Below are 23,110 nucleotides of genomic sequence, written 5' to 3'. Positions count from 1 at the left end.
GTGAGACTGGGAGGCATAAAAATTATAAATGTTTCTAATTTTATAGTTTTTATTGTTTGCTAAAGGCTTTTGATAACATTTGTCGGTCTGTCTTGTGAATTATAATGCTGATCAGAGAGATAAAATTAATAAGTGTACGGAAAAAGTGTTGTCTATCGTGTTTACCGTTTAATATATTCATTGACAAGATATAATCCGTGATTCGTATCACCGATTTTTAAGTTTCAACCGCAATAACGCCCGTAAATTACTCGCTTTTGCGAATACCTGGTGTTTTATGAAGATTATGAAATTAATCTAAAGAGACCGGTTTTGCATTATTTCACACTACTAGCAGGTACGATACATATCTCTCCAATTAAAACAAAAGTGATGTTAGGACCCTCTTAGAGCAAACATTGTTATAAATTAACAGGTCAAGAGATCACTATTTTAGTTCTGAGCTGTGGTGTTTGAAGTCCAAGGATATGGAGATAACATTGCCCAAGAATCAGATCGACAGAACTTTTGAAGAAAATTACTATCGAGCCAAATACAATAAGAAAACTTTATGAAAATTTAGTCGTTCCAGTTTTAAAAAAAAACGAGTCGGAGAACTGTACTTTTTCAATCAGGGAGATATCCTGCTTGAAGAGTACTGAAATTCTTTAGTCGCAATTGAACTTGATCCGGCTAAAGAGAAAAGATCATGTTGGCAGCTGATGATATTCTGAACGTTACGGTTATTAATCTTGATTACAGTAAATTCTGGTACAATCGCTTAATACGGATGCCGATAAGTCCCCGTTCCTTTGGGTATGTATAATTATGTGTATCTGGATCAATAGAATATTGGTCCGCCTCAGAAGCAATAAGTTTCCTAAGTTCCAAATCTTAGTAAAAGAATGACTTATGCAAAATAAGATTTTTAATTTAACGAATGACTTTTTTTGTTTTCCGTAGAGAATTGATAAATTTGAAGTTGTGTAGGCCCAATGCCTAAGCTGTGATTTTTCACGATGAAGTTTATTTTTTAATTTAATAATTTTTTTTAAATATACATTTTAATACTTTTTAAAGATTTAAAAAAAAAAAACTTTTATAAATGTATTTCCTTGTTAGTGAACTGTATAATCGTTTGTGAATAGAAGTGCTACTAATGGTTGTGTTACTGGCATATATTATATATTACTGGCAATATTATATATTATATTACTGGCAATAATATTTTTTTATATTAGTTTTTTAATTGTTTTTTCCACAAGCAATAAGTTTTTTAATCAACAAGTAAAGTGTTAATTTATATCACAAAATAAAAAAAGTATATAAAAAACAGTTTAATCAAACTGTTGTCGATTATTATTTTTCTTATTTTTTATTCAAACATTTTTGGTGAACTGATTTCTTTCCCAAAGGGATATGTCATGTACTTAAAATTAAAATAATATACCTGAGGTGGAGTGGTAGCAACCTTACCGTTCTTCTGAAAGGTTCTGGTTCAAATCCCGTTCAGGACAGACATCTTTTACATCCTACAAAACTCATTTCTCATAAAAAAAAGGAAGTAAATAAAGGGAGCTATAACTGGACATCAAATTGTAGTTACCGAAGTGAATAAATAAATAAACTAATATCGTAAATCGGTAAGAATTAATTCTGATATTCTTTGAAAATTAATTATGCGATTTTAGATGTTCGTTACGCAAAATAGTAAAAATATATTTTCTTTTAAAACTAATCTACAAAGATTACTGAATTTTGTTAATGATATTTTTATGCCGCTTCATGTGTGTATACACAATAGGTACAAATGGTTGTAGCTGATCTGATAGGAGACATTTTGATATCTCTAAAATTATACGTTTATTATATAAAAAAAAAAAAGCTGACGGCACAGTTGTAGGACTTTCCTCGGAACACAGCTTTAGCTGTGTTCCTGGAAAGTACTACAGTTGTGGGTTGTTTCTGATGCACGGCTTACACAACAACTTAATTTGAAATATTTATTATTTTATTTAAATATAATATTTTTTCGTTTATTTAATTCAATGATTCTAACTAAAGCGCGCGCGCATAGCGTATTTAATTTGCGCGGGTGTGGCGGTACTAGCGGCGACGGTCGCCACTAACTAAATAATGTAATTTGCAACTTAAATACAACAAATTTCGCTTATACGGTCGGCAACTGGTGTAGCCGCGAAACTTAACGCACTAGGTATCAAATCAACCGAGCGATCCAGTTCGAGACCTAGACAGACCGAGTTACTTTTTTACACTTTAAATTATTATTAATTTATTTAATTTTGCCGGTCACCTGTGACGTCAACATATCAGACGACTACAACAGATGCGCCAAACTTTGAAATATTAACTAAATAAAATAAAATAAGTAATTAATATTTAAAAAAAAATGTAAAAAATAATTATGTCGGCAACCGTGTGGAGTTTCAAATTTCCCAGTCCAAGAGAACGAGAGAAAAGGGAATTTCCCATAGGGAAAATGGAAAATTCCAAGATAGACTGCGATACTAATGCTCCTTGTGGTGACAAGTAGGACTGTTGACGCAATATGCTCAATTAGCCGCTAGTTTACTGCATTTTTTGGGGTGCGGCGGCGATTTTTCAAATATTGTTATTTTTTAATTAACAAATGTTCCTTAGAAAAATATAACCTTAATTAGGCAAAAAAATCGGTCCAGTAGTTCTGAAGGTGATTAGAGGCCAACACCGAACACACACACACGCGCGCGCGCGTACATATGAATATTAAAATCTGAAAAAATCCACCCGGTTTTTTGGGTTCTTCAGGTGTCAAAACATCAAGATCTAGTGAAACCGCATATGCCCAAATTAGATCGATTACAATACTTCCCTTCTATAGCTACAGGTCTGCTATAGGGCTATCTAGACAGGAAATTAATAAAAAGCATCCAGGCTTCAAAGTAACTGAGAAGTGATTTTGTTTTCTATTGCCGTGAGTTGAATATACTATTGTATATCACCAAACTAACGTTACTAAAATGCTGATGATATTCGTTCCTGTAACAAATTTTCAAGGTGTAATGTTACATATACTTTTTTTTTATAATTGTATATTTTATGATACTACTATAATCAAGGTTTTACCATAGTTTTCCCTGATCCAACCAGGCAGATAGTGGGGAAGTTGTTTTGTTTATTGTACACACCTATCTCTATTCATGACACATGATCATGGTGTATATAATAAGTTACTGTATAAGTCGGACTAAACTTCGTATTTTCATCTGATTTTATCTCCACCAGCAAGCAGTCTTCATAGATGTATCCCTATTATTTTTTTCAAATATTTCTGAATTGAAGATATACAGTTATTTTAACAATTTTGATTTGAAGCCATTTTCTCAAAAACAAATTTGAAATTATACCTCAAACTTCTGAATTTAATTCTACTCATTAAAAAGTAAACATTCATTTACCCGTAAAATAAATTCTATGTAAATTCCCATAATGACCCATCATAATTCTACTATATTAACCCGTTCAAAAGAATTTTAATTTTTAAAAATAGAACTATTTTTTTTTTATATACTGTACGTTTTCAGAGTGATTTTGTATGTTAATCTATCAATATAAATGGATCAATAGCTATGCTTATTTTAAACCATTCTCTCCATCTATAAAAACAGGAATTATAGTAGGTTTCCAAGTATTTTCTTTCAGCCGGCCTCCGTGGCGCGGGTGGTAGCGTCTCGGCCTTTCACCCGGAGTTCCCGGATTCGAATCCCGGTCAGGTATGGCATTTTCACACACGCTACACATCATTTATGTCTTACTTTTTTTCTTTTTTTTTCACTCTACTCTCCTGGGCCGGTCCGAATGGTTGGTATTACGCCTCCCAGGGGAGTGTCTGTTGTACTCTAATGAGCTTTCCCGCCTACCGGCTGTTTGTCCGGTACGGCAGGTCGGCTCGCCGGTCAGCTCTTTTGAGTGTTTATCATCTAATTTGCCCTTTTCTTACACCACGCCATACCTTGGTTTGTCTTGACGTGGTGTCGGGTCTTTTCACTTTTAAATTCTATAATCTATTTCCCATGGAGTCCCCAGTGGATCGTGAAGCCGGCACACCTCAGCATGCCGACTCTCACCACTGGGGTTGTCCACCCTTCCCTAAATTGACTCTAATATCCCATAGACCTCTCATCTACGTCCTTATGGGATACGACCCTCCTCGCGTAGTCCGCCACCTTTCTCCAGTTGTTCTCATTCTCCATCGTGTATCTGAATATTTCTGTGGGGTTCTTTCCTTCAATTCTGGAGGTGAACCTGAGCGCGGTCCATTTATTACACTTAAAAAAGGTGTGTTCATCACTATCGTTTGTTCCACAATACATGCAGTCCGGTTCCGGCCTTCTTCCAATTTTATGCAGGTACTCATTAAAGTTCCCGTGGTCTGTAAAAAACCGAGTTAAATAGAAATCAACCTCTCCGAATCTTCTATCCGACCATCCAATTAAATCTGAGATTAGATCTTTTGTTCGTTTGGCAGGCCCCTGCTCCCGCCATCTATTTTACCACCTTGTTCTTAATCTATTTCTAGTTTCCTGCACCTCTATTCCCTGCATCCTCTCTATCCTACTCAATGCCATCAAGTCTATCGGGGGACCTCAGATAAAACACACAGTGATTCGTAGGAGACTGTTCTGTAGGCTGAGACCATCCCCAGCAACAGTCTCCTGTGCACACCAGTAAGTCTGCTAAGATTCCTCTTTATTTTCACCGAAGGCCACCGCACTGGTACTGCATACAATATTGATGAGACGATTGTGGAAGCAATAACGCTCCTTTTTGAAGGCCTAGGAGCTCTCTTAGTAGACATAATGACATTGAGACTCTTAGTCATTATCTCCGCTCTGTTACATACATTTATGATGTGTTGCGTAAAACGGCAACTTTTGTCTAGAGTAATGCCCAAGTATTTAACAGTACAGGATTCTGCTATTGCCTGGCCATTTAGAGTGATGAGCGGCGATTCTAATTGTCTCCTGCCTGTGAACAATAGAAATCTGCTTTTATCCGTGGCTATCTCTAGCCCTCGTTCTGCTATCCAATATCACTTATAAAGTTATGTTCACCTTCTCCTGGACCCCGTTGATTGTCTTATCCTCTACCATTACCGCCAAATCATCGGCATAGGCCATCACCTGCACTCCACATGGATACCTCATTTGCAATATACCATCAAAGGCCAGAACCCATAATAAAGGACCCGATATTGAGCCCTGTCGCACCCCGCCATACAAGTCGAACCTCAATATCTCTTCCTGTGCTTCCACCAGGCACCTTCTATCCGAGAGATATTCCCTAATTTGTTTTTACAGATATAGGCTTATACCCTTCTCAACAATCGCTTCGATAATAGAAACCCATCTTATGGTCCCAAATGCGTTTTTCACATCCAATGTGATGAACAAGGGAATACCCCCCGTCCTCCAAATTCCTCTCCTTGTCCATGCGACATTGAAGTTCGATTGGCGTTAACTAGGAGAACCCTAAGCATTTAGATTTTTTGAGCACGTCCAGCCCCCTGTTCGATGTTCGTGGCTCCCGCATTTGAGACAGCTACTGCGCTCTTGGCAGTTCGCCAGTCAAAGTTACTTTCTTGGAATGTAACTAAACAGCCATTCCCTGTGGTGAACCGATTGTAACTTGCCTCTTATGAGGTAAGTTGACCTACTGAACATCTCCAGGGTATCAGCAGACTTGACATGCTGATGTACGACAATATGTTTAGTCCAGTGGAGAAGGTGATGGCAAACCACTTCTCTGTTTATTTTCCAAAGTAAGCCTGATATGAAATAGCGGTTTCGTAGTTCAGGAGTGATTTTTATGTCATAACAGTTTGACTACAATCTTTTGGTTTTTGGCTCATATGAGATAGATAGATAAAAAATTATTTTAAATTAAAAAACTTACTATTTTTATTCATTAATTTTTTTTCATTTGCAATAGTGCTCTGATCAAGGTTATTCCACAGTTGTTGAAGTTGATTCTTCCATGCAAATCCTGTAGCAGTTTATTTTGGTAGTTTACGGATAACAATATTCTGGCTATTCAGTTATTGTATAGATGTATAGTATACTGTATAATGGAAATTGAGTTTTTGGAGATATTGATGTTTCATGAACCCATCTAAGTGTGTCTAAAAGACACAATTTTGTATTAAAAATTTCCAAAAGGATGTATTTACATTGGCCTGTTTTTTGCTTGATATCTCTACTGGATGGACGAATCTGAATAGAATTTGGCGCAATGATTTAATGTATTTGGTATTGATGTCATTTAATCTTGGTTGCAATCAGTCAAGGAGGCAGAGAGGGTTGGAACTTACGGGTATGGTTTCTCAAATTTTACTTAAAGGGGAGGCAAATTTTTTTGCATAATTTAATACTTTTTAAACGGCTAAGATATGTTCTAATGGTATTGAGCATATTCAACCCTGTAAAGTAGTAGGGACAAAAAAAGTTTTTTTCTTTCTTGTCATTTCTGGACTTAAAGCCATATTCTAGTACTAATTAAATGATTTCATTACAATAACATGTCACTTTGGATGATTATATAGTTGATTATGTTATATTTGGGCAATTTAATTCAGGGTAGGGAATAGTTTTTTGTTTTTTTTCAGTTATTGTTTTACTCGATTTATCAGACTGGATTAACTGATTTTTATGAACCATTGATGTCATTTAATCTTGGTTATAATTGTTCAACGGGGTGGAGAGATATGGTTATCATAGATCAACCTTATCTCAGTTTTCCAAAGAAGAGAATCATTTTTGTTCATAATTTTTTGCTTGCACACTTACATAATTTTATGTTCTTCTTAATTTTCTTTCTAAGTAGTAGTCTGTGGAAGGTGACAATCTCCAAATCATAATTTTCCAGACTATTTTACTTTTAAACATGTTTTAAAGTAAATTTTATTATTTATTAAAATTTTTTTTTAATTCTTGAATTTGGTATTTATTATATTTTATCTAAATTTATAAAAGTATCCTTTTTTAAAATTATATAATTTTTTTTTTTTTAATTTTTATGATTTCTGAAGTTCGTTATAATTGATGATGTTAAAGTTCAAAATAATAATAAATGTTATTGCATTATTACAAAATGTCTTAAATGATAACAAAAAAAAGAAAAATTGTTAAAAATCTTATTACATTAATCATAAAATATACTATTTTAATATAAGATTGTCTAACATTTATTAAACATAAATGTATCGTTTTTATTTATCCATTTAAAATCAAACAATTAATATTGCTTAGATTACTTTTTTAAAATATAAAAGAAAAAATTTGTTTACAAAATAAGTATCACTCAGAGGAGTGATACTTATTTTGTAAACTTATGTGTGTAATATTTTAGTTAACATGTTATAATTTCAGTTAATATTATTTATTAAATCATTTTAATTTCCAAGAATTAAATGCCAAGGTCTTTTATTTTATTTTTGGGTATTTGTATATATTTTTTTTTATATATAGATAACGATTAAAAAACATATTGTGTTTAATAGTTAAATAAGTTTGATTAAAACTATTATGATTTCTAATCAGTTGTGCGTTTAGTTTATATAATTACATATATATTACATTTTTAAATAAACCATCTCTTTAATAAAAAAAAACTTGTCCTGTTTTTTTTTTATCATGAATTAGTCACATTCAGATGTGATATGTATCATCATGCGATGTGTGTATCATTATGCATCATAAATATAAATACTTATGTTGATAAGATAAAAAAAAAAAAATAAATAAAATAAATTTTGAATTCTTTTTGTAAATTGTGAAAATAGGATACTCAAGAGTATTATCAGTATTCAGAATCTACTAACAGTTACTGTTGTATTTCAATTCAAATAAGTATGTTTAACACATGTATCATTATTTTTGTTTTTGTAAATTTTTTAAGAATATTCCAGTATCTATTTGATATCATTATAGTGATATTTGTTAATATAACTGACTTAACAGATAAATCGACTTAATATATTAATATATACTTATACGAATAACCATTAGTATTTAGCCTAATCAATTTATATTTGCGACTAATTTTTTTTCTAGGTTTTAATAAAAGTTTTAAATGTTTTGGAGGCGACGATTTAAGATATTGCCATTAATATGGCTTCATTTATATCTCCTATCTCTCCTAATTCACAATATTTCATGTGAAGAAGCAGAAGAAGAAGATTTTAATAGTAAGTATACAAAAATTTTATCCTCATAAATTGCAAATATAGTAATGCATTCTCTATGAAATTATAATATTCACAGATCTATTCAATTGACATAATCTAATGTCTTGTAAATCTTTGAGTATTTTCAGTTCTTTTATTAATTTTTCTCAGTCCTTAGCAGATGCACCGGTCAGTAACTCGAATATAGATTTTTTAAAAAGACGGGTAAGCATTTGTAGCTCTTATCGTCTTCTTAAAATCGTTTAATGAGTCTTAATAGCTCATACAGTATTATACAATATTGTTTTTGTTTGAAATGAAATAAGCGATATTTCAGTTTAGTTGTGGGTATTCTATATCGTGATGTGCATTTAATTGTTATCTCTTTTTAATGCTTGTTTATGTTGACAATAATAAATAATAGTTTTTTTTTGAGCTGGTTAACCGAGGACCACATGAAGCAACATTTTGCATTTATATCATCTCCTTTTTCTTTGTGTTTTCTTTCCTGTTCTTCTGATAATTCTTCTTTTTTTTTGGTTTTACCTTCTCTTTTCTGACCAGTCTCTTTCTTTCCTTCTCTTCAAAACCGGTGAAATCTTGTACTATTTCTTCAGACATTTTCACTTCTTTTAGGTCTTTTTGAACCGCTGAGCTTCATTGAGCTTCATTTTTTTTAATGCAAATGTGGTTGAAAATTTGTTTTGAGCCAATTATCATTTATTCTCATAAGGTGGGCTTCTGAATCTGTATTCATTATGATCTATTTTTATTGGTCCTAGAATTTTTCTTGAGATTTCTTTTCTTTCTTTGTATTACATTTATTTCATCTGATGAAATAAATGTAATGGGAATTCATTCTGATGGGAACAGGTGTTTTGGTTGGATTATTGTATTGTAATTGATTCTGGTTTTTATTAAGATGTTCATTTTTTTGTAAATATCTTTTGTTAGTTGGTAATCCAATCCCATTTTTCACGTTCTGGTTTGATTGGCCTCTTTTCCTAAACCAATGATTTGGATTATTTTTCCCAGATATCTTAATTTATCGTATTCGTTGATTTTGCCGTATCTTTTATTAAGGGACTTCAGAGGAAGCTTTGATTTTGCTCATAATTTTTTATTTATTATAAAATAATTAAATTTATTATAAACCCCCCCCCCCCCACACACACACACGTATATACAAACACATTAATAACAGGAAAATTTCTATCTGGTTTTTTGGGATCCTTAGGTATCTAAACGTAAAGATCCAGAAAACTGCTTATGCCCAAATTGGAGAGATTGCAATACTTTCTCCTTCTACTGCTATAGCTTTCCTATAGTACTAGATGGAAAAGTAAAAGTGAATCTTTTCATGAGTTCTATTAAATTTAATTATTTTTTTTCCTAAGATATATGACTTGACATCAACATGTCTATAGATGTAAAAACATAATTAAGGTGGTAGTAATCATTTTCATAATTTTTAATATTGCTTATAAAAATTTATAAACAGAATTTTTATTGTAAGTGAATGCATATAAAAATTCTCTCTTTTAGCTTTTTGCAAGTACAGTTAAGCGGATGAAAACTTGTGTGTCATGCCAAGGTCGGTGCAGTTTTATCTAATATTTATCACAAAATAATAGATACGTAACATTATTGAAACAATTATTGTTCTGATTTTTAAAAAAGTGCTGTATAAAATTGTGTTCATGTATAAAAAAAACTGGCAAAATATTGCATGACTTTTCCAGCTATTAATAATAAAATTAAAAGAGTTAAAGACAAAAAACAAAAAAAATGAATATATATTTTTTAGAGGTAGGAAATAAACTTTAAGAACGATTTTTCTAAAAATATTCATATATCGGTTAAACTTAACAAATCTACTTAAGTAAAGTTTTCTATAACACCCCCTTCAATAAGAGCTAAAATAAGAAAAATAAAATTTCAAAAACCTTTCTGCATTTTAAGTCTGGGGTCTAAAATTTAAAAAAAAAATTGTAGAAATTTCTTGATAGTTCTATATATGAAATATAAATTATCAAAAAATTAAAAAAAAAAATTAAACTGAAGGGAGATAGAACAGAAGAATAAAAAACACAATATTTTAAGGAGTTGATTTTTTTAAAAAAATATCTTTTTGAATTATTTGTATATGCATTGTATGTAATGAACTTGCATCAATAAAATTCCGTTTGAAATACCTGTGAAGAAAATTCCAATTGGTTTTTTCACGGTATCCTTCAATCCCTTAATTTTTGAGCTATATTTGAGGTAAATTTGAAGAATATTGGTTTGGTCAGTCCTGAGGTATAAGTTCATTACATATATGTATACATAGATATGCAAACACATACACATACACACACACACACACATATATATATATGTTTTTTGGTTTAACAGCTGGATCCAAACATAATGATTTACTTTTTGATATGATATCCAATACTTTCCTTTTTAATTTAGCTATTATAGAGCTATATTTGCTGGAAAATAAAAGTAATAATGAATCATTTGAAATTTTTTTAAGAATATGTATTGTATATCTGAAAAACAGGACATTATGTGCGGAGATCAGAATATCCCATGTGTTTACTTGTGTTAAAATAATTATAGCACCTGTTGAAGGATTAAATAGTAAATTTAATTACAATATTATTTTAATTTTATGTTTATGCCGGTTACATAAAAAAAATTGTACCAAATAACAAATTGTGTTTAAAGAATTAGTTTAGCTGCAACAAAACTGATTAATTAAGCATTAAAAAATTGCTCCCTTCATTCGGAGTAATATTAGTCATTAATCAATTGTTACTATGTACTTTTAAAATCCCTGATATCTATTTTTCTTCTACATATTTTTATCGGTTTTTAACATTTTTTTAAGAGGATATGAAACTACTCTACGTAAGTAAGGGTGTGATAACTTAAGAGATATTAAAAGCAATATTAAGCACTTATGAAAAAAAATTACAACGAAAAATAACATATGTTACATATACATGTTAATAATATACTTGAATAGATGTGCTAATAATATTTGCACCAGTGACACACGACAATTAAAGTTTAAAAATTAATTATTAACATACATAAACAAAGTAGATACTTTGTTTATGATCTCGTAAATTACATTTATTTACTAAATATTGACACAATTAACAAATATATTTTCTTGACCTCATTATTCAAATAGAAAATTTTGAAAACGTACTTCAAAATATAAAAGGAATTAATAAAAATGGAACCATTCATTCATAACACTTCAAACTATCTGACTTCATATAAACTGTCAGCGTTTAGAAGAATGTTCCATAAATTAAATACACTTATATTATCTGAAAATCACACAGAACTAAAAACTGCAAAATATTTAGTGCGTGCACATGTGTACACATAAACAAATCTATATAATAGATTTAATAAATATATTTATAATATAGATTATATTATCATGTAGATTTTTATAATAGAACAGAAATACATAAAAATAAAAGCAAAAAATAAATCACACTAACATAAATGAATCTACCTAGATCAGAGGCAGTCTCCCTGTAGGTCGATTACTCCCACAAATTTTGTTTTCTTATTTTTTTTTTATTCCTTCTTTCTTGGACGAGTGCCATAGCAATTGTATCGGTCATCACCCTAGCGGTTCCACCTGCGGTATCAAACTAGCATCCTGTAAAAGCCGATAGAGCAACTATTTTTTTATTCAGTCTTAACGGTTAAGATCTCTTTTTGGTTAAGTCATCTCGCTTGTGAAACTGTTTTATAAATCTCTGATTTCTATCTGTTGGTGTAAAAGATCAGTTACCGGATAAAGTCGATCAGACAACCCATTTCTCATAAAATTTAATCGAATATTACATTTATAAACAAAAATTCAGATCAACAGTTCAAAAATGAAATCACGGTACGCAAAACATCCACATTAAATAAATAGAAGACTCCTTTTTGGGTAGGTATGTAATTTTTATTAAACATGTTTCCAGCGTGTTGTAATTAATAATTACTTCCAAAAACTACCGTCGATACAAAGTTAGTAATAAACTCGATGTAAACTTAAGAATTTATATAAAAAGTATTCAAAAATTGAGTTGATTATGAAAACTATCGGTTTTAATCGACTAATACATTTTACGAGATAGTTTTTAAATAACCGATGATGAATCAAAGACAACTTTTTATATAAACTAGTAAGTTTACCCTCAGACTTGCTATTAATTAGTTATAGTTATAACTAAACTGCTTTAATTGCACAAATTTACACGACTAAGAATAAAAAGCTATAATGAGTACAAAGATACTCCATAGTAAAATAAAATCGACATTTACCGACCGTTTCACAGAAACAAATCACAATAACACCGTCAAGCTTGATATTATATGTATTCACAAAAATGAATAGATCTTAATAGACTTCATTACTCATTATAAATTATACCGACACACAGCACTGATCTTATCGGATGAACAGATACAATTCAAATCTTATTCTTTTTGACACATTCTAAAGCTTCTAAAAATGATTTTAGTTTACTCCAAAGTAAAAGCCAGTCGCTGAAGATAGCTATCAAAATTGAATTTATTTAATGTTTAATTAACTTTTTAAGTTACGGTTTGGGAAAAGTTTCTGCTTATTTTATTGTAAAAGAAAATGTGTTTTTTTTTGTATTTTGAATGAAGTTTATAAACAAAATATGTTTTTTTTTTAGTAATCATCTTTTGTCATTTTTGAGGTAAAATCATAATCCTGTCGCCGTTAAATTTCTGTGTTTTCTGGATGAAAAACTGTGATAAATGATCTTCAATATGGTTATAATACGGATCATTTATGTTAAAAACAAACATAATAAACTAAGATTTTTGTAACCGTAATGTAACTAGTTTCTTTAAGTGTCCTGCCGACTTGGTATCAAGTTACGGATTTTTTTAAATTAAAATAAAATTAAAATTGGTAATTTTTTTTAAATTTCATGTTTAATATAAAGACTAACATATTTTATCTCACAAATATAATATCTAATCTAAAATTCATCTACATATTCCACACTAAAATGAAATCGGTAATTAAAAATTAATCTGTTTTCCAAATTTATTTCAATCTGTATCTATGATATTACATATACCGCAAAGGCATTACTTACTTTTAAGAATAATTCAACTTAATTATTTTTTTTTTACAGTAACTAGTTATTTTCAGTCGCAACATTGTCCCCATGATTATTTCCGCTGCAAAGATGGAGAATGTATACCGATGAGACTAAAATGCAATGGAAAAGAAGACTGTGCTGATGGTGATGATGAACACGGTTGCAGTAAGTGTATTAATATAAGTCTAAATTAATTAAAATTTCAGCCGATTTGGAAGTCGAGAGTTCCAGTGTTCATGTCCTACTAAAGCCAGTTATTTTTACACAGATTTGAATACTAGATCGTGGATACCTGTGTTCTTCGGCGATCGGGTTTCAATTAACCGCACATCTAAGTAAAGGTCGAACCGAGACTGTGCAAGAGTACATTTCATTTACACTCGTACATGTCATCCTCATTCATCCTCTGAAGTATTATCTGAATGGTAATTACCGGAGGCTGTACAGGAAAAAGAAAGAAATCAATTAACATGATTCTCAGTTATTAATTAAACTTATGATTTAGGCTACGTACATTTTTAATATCTTTTATACCTTTATTAATTTCTTGAGTTAACCGATCAACTATACAAACTTATAAATTAAATATACAATGTTTCACTTAGAAATCTCTAACCCAAGAAATTAATAAAGGTATTATTTTTAAGTAAAATATGTCTTTTTATTATTTCTTATTCTGTCCAATCAACAGGAAAATAAACTTAAATTAAATTTTATATATATATATAACATGTCCTGAGTGGCCGATTCATAATCAACACCCAGCAAAAACTATGAAGATTAATTGATTAAAATTTGTATACATGTTCTTCTTACAGTGTAAGTGCACAGTAAGAAAGGATTTTTTGAATTTCCGAGTTTAAAGGGTTAAAATGGAGTAACAATGAAATTTACAATTTTTTGAATTTGTCGGTAACAAATGAAGATATCTTCTTGATTTTTGGCGTGTCTAATCTTCATGTGAATATCTAAAAACTAATTTTTAGAATTTTTTAAATTTCACGTTTAAAAGGTTAAAATAGATTTTGATTTATTTTTTAAACCTGGTTATTTTTTTTTAATGTCTCGGTAAATAATAAAGATATCAACTTAATTTTTAATGTGTGTAATTTTCATGTAGATATCTAAAAGCCAATTTCTAGATTTTTCGAGACTCGACCTTGTAAGGGGGGGAAGAAAGGTAAAAAAACTTTTGAACAATGACTGCAAATTTTACCCGTTTCCGATTATATTAAACGAGGTATTCACTTGATTAGGTTATGCGATTACTCTTCAGATTAATATCTAAAAGCCATTTTCGGGTATTTTTAATTTCCACTTTTTAAGAATACGACGGTGTACGGCACGACGGTTCAACCAACACGGGCACTATACTATTCGCATATGTGAGACACGACTGGTGCATCTGCCTCCTGTTACTTGATTAAAAAAAAAAAAAAAAAAAAAAACACAAAACAACATTAGAAACGAAGTACTGTCACCACCTAATGATGTTTATCGAGTAACGATAAAAACCGGAAAAAATACATTTTTACCCGTATTTCGTACGGATAACCAGTTATAACTAATATTTTTAGGCTTATTTTTAAGTTAAAAAGTTAAAATTCAGTAATATTTCTGTCAACGGTACATATTGATTTTGTATCGTTGACTAGCATAAGTTGTGCACTATATGGATATATCGTCTTGGTTAATGGTATAAACTTAAAGACAAAAGTTGTATAATGTTTTAAGATTCAAAAATATTATCTTCCTGTTTTCAAATAAATAGAGATACTCTTCTGAAATCTTCATGTAGATCTTTTTACTCAGCTTCGTAAGAGAAGTTATCATTTGTCAGCAGTAATAATACAGTGTGTAATGTTAGTGTCATTTGATTAACGAGTGCAACTTTAATTTAATTTATTTAACGAAATGGGGTTTAATTTGGTAAATAAAATTATTTTTTACCAAAGTTTTTTTTTTTAATTGCAATAGTTCAAATCCTAACTGCAGTTACAGAATGGTTCTACATAATCGATAAGTGCAGTCTTATTTTCTTATTAATTACCCACCGATTTGGTCTAGTGGTTAACGCGTCTTCCCAAATCAGCTGATTTGGAAGTCGAGAGTTCCAGCGTTCAAGTCCTAGTGAAGCCAGTTATTATTACACGAATTTGAATACTAGATCGTGGATACCGGTGTTCTTTGTTGGTTGGGTTTCAATTAACCACACATCTCAGGAACGGTCGAACTGAGACTGTACAAGACTACACTTCATTTACACTCATATATACCATCCTCTGAAGTAATATCTGAACGGTAATTACCGGAGGCTAAACAGGTAAAAGAAGGAAGGAAGTGTCTTTTTAAGAAACTAGTGTCGTTATCGATCAGTCCTATGGATTTTCGTTACACACGTTACCTTCTAGTAAAAGACGGAAATAATAACTTCTCCTGTTACCTATCAGCAAAGTACAAAGGAGGTGGTTTTTGGCGCGAGTGTTTTAATTTAGACGGTAATAATTACATTTGTTAAATCAGATTTATATTCATTAAATAATTATCTCTTCCATCTGATGTACTGTTATCAGCTGCAGAATGTTTTATTTCGGATAACAATGTTACTAATACTCATTAAATGCCATTATTGAGGTATTTTTAGCCTTTTATTATATCTTTGCAGTTATTTTTATCCTGTTTTTTATTGTTATTTGTATAAGCTCGTTAAAATTCACATCTAATAAAAACTACTGTCTTCAAAGATCGGTAGTGTTAATTTTAATTGGCTGTTTCTTGATATAATTGCAACAGTTTCTTTTAATCGCACTTGAGTACCAAGTATGTTTTTATAGAAGTCGTAAAAGTCGAATCACGATAAGTTATTGTTATAGTGTATAAGCTTGTGTACTATATGGATATATCGTGCTTATGATAAAGAATGCACATTTCTTGAAAGATTGCATTCGGGAAAAAATAATGTGAATGCCTTGATTATTGATAAATTTCTGATAAAAAATATTGTGATTACTATGAATACAAAATGTATTGTCTGTCTGTTTTCGGGTGGTGTTGAAAATTTTCTGAACTGATGATACCGATCGTTAGGAAAGTTTCTGTGCACTGGAATTATGGAAGTGTAATGAAAGTGTCTTAATTATTACTTTGTATTTTTATTTCGTTATTTTATAGAAACAGATATTACAATAACTGGAATAGTTTACAAAAGGTGTTGAAAATGACCTCTTCCAACATCAGTAAAGAATTGCTCACGTTTCGATTTGTTTTCAAACGCTTTAACCGGCTGATATACTGGAATGGTTCGCCGTATTCCGTTAAGGCGTTTTTTAGTTCGTCAGTCGTGCGAGGCTGTTGTGATAAACTACTTGTTTTGTTGTCTCCTATAGCACGTAATATGGAGAATCAGATCGGGCAATCGTGCAGGCTACATATCTCTCGAAATAATTCCTTCACCAAAGACATTTCGTAAAAAAATCATTGACCTGTTAGCTGCGTGCGCAGCTAAAAAAAAGACTCCAATTTTAGCTTCGTATAAAGATTGTTCGTGTATTGTCGACTAAAGTCGTGTATTTTATGAATTAATATATCCTCCTAGATAAAAACACGCTTCATTTGTAAAAGACGGAATGTCGAGGATACCTATTTTGGTCGAAAAAACGTTGACGATAATGTAGTATTTTGGTATGATTTGTAGATTTCACATTACTTTGTTGGAGAAAAGTTTCATTTCTTTTCTTACAGCTTTGTGTGCGGTAGCAAGTCCGATATCTTGCTGCTGTGCTAACTTACGCATCGATTTTGATGGACTTCCGGTCCAGCATTCGAAATATAAAGCTGCTTCGGTTCTTTTAATTTAGGTGGTCTTCCACTTCGACCAGCGACTTCAACAGAGTCTGTTGCCCGAAATTTTTCGGTAAGAGTTTCAACTCCATTGCGGTGAGGAACAGTACTTGAAAACTTTTGCTTCTCTAAATCAGTATACTTATCACCTTCAAGAAAGAGGTGTTAAATGAGAAAAAAGCATTCCTCTACCGAAAGAACCGTTATGTTTCTCGCAACTATTAATTCCGATAAACCAAACAACACAAAACGAAAGGAATCACGTTCAATCACAACTTTACAACAGACATCTTGGTTTATTACTGAGCAACGCCCAACGAACCCAAGGCAACCAACCTAACTCCGAAAGAACTGAATGTACCACATATTCTAAAGCATACTGCACATCTACTTTCCAAACGCGCTGTATTACTTAAGAAGAGTTTGGAAGGTTTGCTATTAGGAGTAAATATTTATAGGCCTTAAGTTATTGTATTGTACATAAAAACCTGTCATTTTTTTATTGTAGTACAACTTATCTCGCAACCTGTGTAATCTACTACTAACAAACAATATTCTGTAAATTGTTATTATAGCATAGTAAATTGGTGACAATCACAAAATACTTTCTCAAGCTTTTGGAGATCAAACCCTCATACATTGTGTTGGTGGCATCAAGAACAGTTAAATGTGGTTAACAGTGTCCAGTTTAATGTGGTTGATATAGGATCCCAAAATCACTTACAACAGAATTACAATAAATATATATATATTTTTTTTTTACATTACAGATGTACGGGATTTCCCAACATATCTTTACGTTCAGTTTTATTGTACGTTGATTTATTGTAGAGTTTGCCCCAAGACTCCTATTTTAGCTGAAGCAGAAGTACCTGGACGTATCCTGGGAATTTTGAGAAACTATTTGAGAACATTCATTTCTATAGTTATCACAGCTATTAAAAGTTACATTTATAGGTATGAACTAGAGGCAATTGTTAAAGAAGTCATAGTAGTCCTGTACCACATTTTTTTTCAAAAATTTAAGCTTTATGAGTTACAAATTTATTAATGCTGTGGAATAAGATTTTAAAACTTTACAGCAAACCTTGAGGATATTATGTGAAAAAATATATTAGGTAAAGATTGAAAATATTAAAATTACAATTGGGCTTTGTACGATAACAATGAATCCATTCATATTTTCTTGAGAATGTTATTAATGATGAATAACACTTTCATTGTTTTTTATGAACTATTATAAATTTATCAAAGTTAAAAAAATTAATTTCAAACTGTGTGTATTGTGTTGACTCATCAAAAGAAAATCTAAGTGAATTACTTACTGCTGGTGCTTAATGGTCTACAAGTAAAGGAAATTCCGGTAGTGTTCAAGGTTTGAAAAAAGTGAGAGTATCATTTAATAAGCCTTAACCAATATCTTAATACATCCTCTGGAGATTTTGGTAACCAAGTAAGTACATTTACTCTATTTAACTTTATTTCACTAATTTTGGGAATATTTTATTAATACTATATTTTATTGATTATTATTTTTAAGGGTTATACATTACTGCCTTTTTATGATTTTTTTTAGATCTCTGTTTGCCACCTGAATTCTTCAGATGTGCAAATCGTCGTTGTGTTCATACTAAACTGCTATGTAATGGTGAAGATGATTGTAATGATAAGTCCGATGAAGAAAATTGTCATCAACCTGAGGTAAGATTTATAACAGTTTTACTTTTAACTTTTCAATAAAATATATTTTAATTACCATTTTTTAAAATTAAAATTAAACAATTCTTTTCAGTCTGAATCATTAAAGTCGTGTAAAACCGGTGAATTCAGATGTGAAGATATGTCATGTATACCGTTTAAGTTCGTGTGTGATCGTAAAAAGGATTGTTTTGATGGAAGTGATGAAGCAGTTTGTCCAGTATGTATATTTTATTTTTATTCTTAATTAGCTAAATAACCTTTCATAATTGCATTGTTTCCTGCCAAACGGGCCATATTAATTTGTTACTTTACATTATCTGTCTGTCTTTCTTATGGCTATGATGCATCTAAAAAAATATTAGGTTAAGTGCAACTATCTGTTGTTGCTTTTTCTGAGAGTATCGATGTTCATTATATGGCCAAGCCTTGTGTTGAACAGAGTGAAGCTGTCGCTTGTATGACTGAATACCATGTGAATCTCAGAGGATTTAGCATTAAGTTATATTATGGAACAAAACATTCAGCTCGATGATAAAGACAGTGGAACACCACTTCATTCCTCATTTTCCTTAGTAACCCGGAAATGCAGAGCTTGTTCTTGGGAATGATCATATCATTTTCATCAGGCATATTTTACCATTGTAAGATTGTCTTTAACTGGTTATGGTATCTAGTATAATTATTTACAAATAGAAATAAATATATTAACAAGTTCATTCCACCAACAGGATATAATTATTTTATTGAAATTAATAAATTAATTAAAAATTACCGATGATATTTATCTCTATCGTTTTTAATTATTTTGCATTAAAAATAATTCTGAAGAAGCAGGATTTCTGTGGAAGATTTTATCAGGAATAATGGAAAAAAGTAGTAACTATTAATAATTAATTTTTGCAAAATAAGTTTATACAAATTGCTAAATTGTAAGATTTCTTGGATCATGAGAAATCAATACTGACTGATTTACTGAAAAATTATTTCTTAGTTCATTAAGCTTTGACTCTTCTTAACCAGTTTGTTTCTAAATTTGAAACCTGTATCTTGATATGGACTAAATTTTGGTTTGTTTAAGGCTTGTTAATAATTGTAAGTTTTCTTAGCACATGCATGCATGCACATGCTAGTGTGTGTGAAATTAACAGATGTACAGTTCAACTTTCCAGCTTCCCCTCAACTTCTATGTGCTGGCCGTTTTACTTTCAGTTTCAATTTTTAATTGTTTTCATTTTATTATTTTAATATACAGACTGTACAAAAAAGAATATAGGGAAAGTTCTCTTAACTTTGACTTGCAATAATGAATCATAAATAAAGAAAAAGGTAACTAGCAGTTTTTCCCTACAAGTGTTCTGTGTGAAAACTTTCTTCATGTGGCACACATCCGATGGATAGGAGAGTTCATTCTATACTTAACCAATATGTCTGGAGTAATGGAAGTGACAGCTGCTTTAATCCTGTTCCTCAAATGAGGTAGATCTGTTGGTGGCAAGAAGTACTATATAAGAACCTTTACAAAATTTTTTCTTTATTTTCAATGAAAATGTCTATTAACAGATATCAAGAAACTACATTCTCCATGACGGTCTGTCCTGAACTTTTTCTTTTAAATTATAGTATCCTTTTCTTCCTTTCAGCAACAACATTCCTATCCTCCTTCTTCCTCTTCCCCTCACACCCTCAATCTTTCCTTCAATTGTTACATTTTGAATACAGTTATGTCTTAGTGTGTGGTCTAAACAATTAGCTTTTCTTCATTGTATTGTCTTAATTATATTCCTACTCTCATTTATATTTGTCAAGACCTGATCGTTAGTAACTCTCTGTCTCCCCAGTTGATACCTTGTATTTTCCTCCATAGTCACAATATGTTTTTGAATTTAAATTCAAAAACTTGCCAGATTTTGAATTTCTCTTTTATTGTCCATGTTTCTGCACATACAATACCACACTCCAAACAAAATAGCTTGAAAATTTCTTTATCAGATCAATAGCTATAAATCTGCTTAAGCTCTTTCCAAAACATAGCATTGCAGATGATATTTAGAGCACCGTGGTTCGTCAGAAACATCACACTTCGCTACGATGCAGGACTACACACCATATTCGAGGTTGGCGCAGGCACGCAGACTGTTTGGGAGAGCGGCCGTGTCCGAATACAGCCATCTCCGAGACATCTGCCGAGAGGACCGTACTCCACAAGGGTATAAGAAAACAACCTCATGCCGAATTTAACAAACTACTGCAAAGAGGCGGTACGAGAGTCAAAAAATGACAAACCAGTCTTAGGAGCCTTTATATCGCCTAACCCATAAATGGAAACCGCGTGAAAATTCCGCCCATGAAAGAGACCACAATTTCATTTAGTCAGCATATGTGACTCCCTCGCATATGCGAGGGAGTCGCATATTAAAATGGGGCGCATTTCTCCCTCCAGATAACTTGGGCCCCGGTAGGTGTATTCCTGCTAGCCCATAGGTGCTGGTACCGAAGGGACTTCAGCGGATGGACTGAAGGGGAATCACGCCGGGATTACTAGGCTCAAAAACAGAACCAGTAAATAAATTTCACGTTGGTCCATACGGATAGGAACACAAATTACCAAACCCGTCCATAAATAAAACTAAAAATTTATAACCGCCACTAAATAACCAATGAAACCCGCCCGATAATAGAAAGATACAGCAGCAAGGCAACTTCTATCAAACTCTGTTGTTTTTCTTTTCTAAGGTATTTAAAACTACTACCTGTTCCAATTGTTTCCCCTCAACAGTAATCTTTGTCACACAGTATTCCCTCGATATCCTCATTACTTTGGATTTGTCAGAGTTAATTCTCAATCCACATTTTTATCCTACCTTGCTGATTCTATCCATCATTTGTTGTAGCTTTTGTTCATTTGTAGCCGATACTACTATGTCATCTGCATTCTTAATTGTCTTTATTTTTTCTTCTACTACTGTCATATAATTGCCTTTCTTTAAATCACTCAAAGCTTCTTCATTTAGTTGGTCTCCATAAATGTTAAAAGGATTGGTGACATATAGCATCCCTGCCCTCCTCTTCCCATATTTACTGCTTCTGTTTTTTCTCTTTCTATTCATACCTATACCCTTTGTCCTACATATAATTCCTTAATAAATCTTCTATTCCTCCAATCCAATTCTATTTACTTCAAGATTCTCATTTATTTATCCCACTTAACCCAATCAAAGGCCTTGTACCAGTCAGTGAAACATATTTACAAAACTTTGTTTAAATCTATCATTCTCTCCATAAAAAATCTCATACAACGTATTACAATACCTATCATTCTAAATCTCTATCAATCTCTAAACTTTCTCTCTATCTTTGATCAATCATATATAAACATCAATTTTCTGCCATAAATAGGCTATTTATGGCAGAAAAAAATGGCTATTTATATGGCATAAATAGCTACTTATTTAACCGATTTAAAAAAAATAAAATGTCATTTTGTTCAAAATGAAAGGCCTAATATTTTAGCATAACATAAATTTAGATACTAATATTTAAGAAGATATATCTGTTTGAAAAATAACATGGTCACCATTTTGTAATTTTCAAAGGTATTGAAATCCTGATTTTTATGTTAATTTTAAAACTTTGTTACAAAGACACTTACCAAATGTTAATGTGATTCGTTTATCCAAACTTAAGATATAAATTTTTATATAAAAATAAAAAAATGACAGACAGGGGAGAATGAAGGAGAAATTGCCATTTTTCCTAAGGTTATTTTTTGTTTAGTTTTACAAATAGAATCCAAAAAAGTATACCCAGCCCACCATTTTAGAAACACACACACCCTCTCTCTCTCTCTGTACACACACACACACACACACACACACACACACACACAGAGAGAGAGAGAGAGAGAGAGAGAGAGAGAGAGAGAGAGAGAGAGAGAGAGAGAGAATTTTTGTATGAGTATTTTTTCATCTTTAACCTCCTTTTAATTTTTACCATCTCATTTTAATTAATAAAATTTAAATGTCTTAATAAGCCCCAACAAGGTTTTTTTTTCATATGCTAATTCCTTTAATTTATGTTTATTTCTATAATTATACAGTCAACCATAGTTTACATACATTCTGTGTTGTGTCTATTTTGTTTAACTCCTGATTATGTTGTTTTATTATAATTCTTGTTAAACATTTTATTTCAAATGTCTTAAACTTAACATTTTTTC

General features: G+C 31.3%; 1 protein-coding gene across 3 annotated transcripts in view; it reads left to right on the top strand.

Annotated features, from left to right (window-relative positions):
- Positions 1-23,110, top strand: part of yl (Putative vitellogenin receptor yl) — a 144,566-nt gene that overhangs the window by 4,845 nt on the left and 116,611 nt on the right. For 2 of the 3 annotated variants that reach the window (XM_075378230.1, XM_075378232.1), the window contains exons 2-5: positions 8,091-8,224; positions 13,387-13,518; positions 18,770-18,894; positions 18,986-19,111. In XM_075378230.1, the coding sequence (XP_075234345.1) occupies positions 8,110-8,224; positions 13,387-13,518; positions 18,770-18,894; positions 18,986-19,111 (498 nt within the window). In that variant the 5' untranslated portion in view covers positions 8,091-8,109. Of the gene's footprint in view, positions 1-7,799; positions 7,887-8,090; positions 8,225-13,386; positions 13,519-18,769; positions 18,895-18,985; positions 19,112-23,110 lie in introns of those variants that run through there. The other variant, XM_075378231.1, reaches the window with a different exon arrangement.

Source organism: Lycorma delicatula, chromosome 11, assembly GCF_047948215.1.
Source record: "Lycorma delicatula isolate Av1 chromosome 11, ASM4794821v1, whole genome shotgun sequence".
NCBI lineage: Eukaryota > Metazoa > Arthropoda > Insecta > Hemiptera > Fulgoridae > Lycorma > Lycorma delicatula.
Note: the sequence above shows the minus strand (reverse complement) of the source record. Positions and strands in the feature narration are given on the sequence as shown.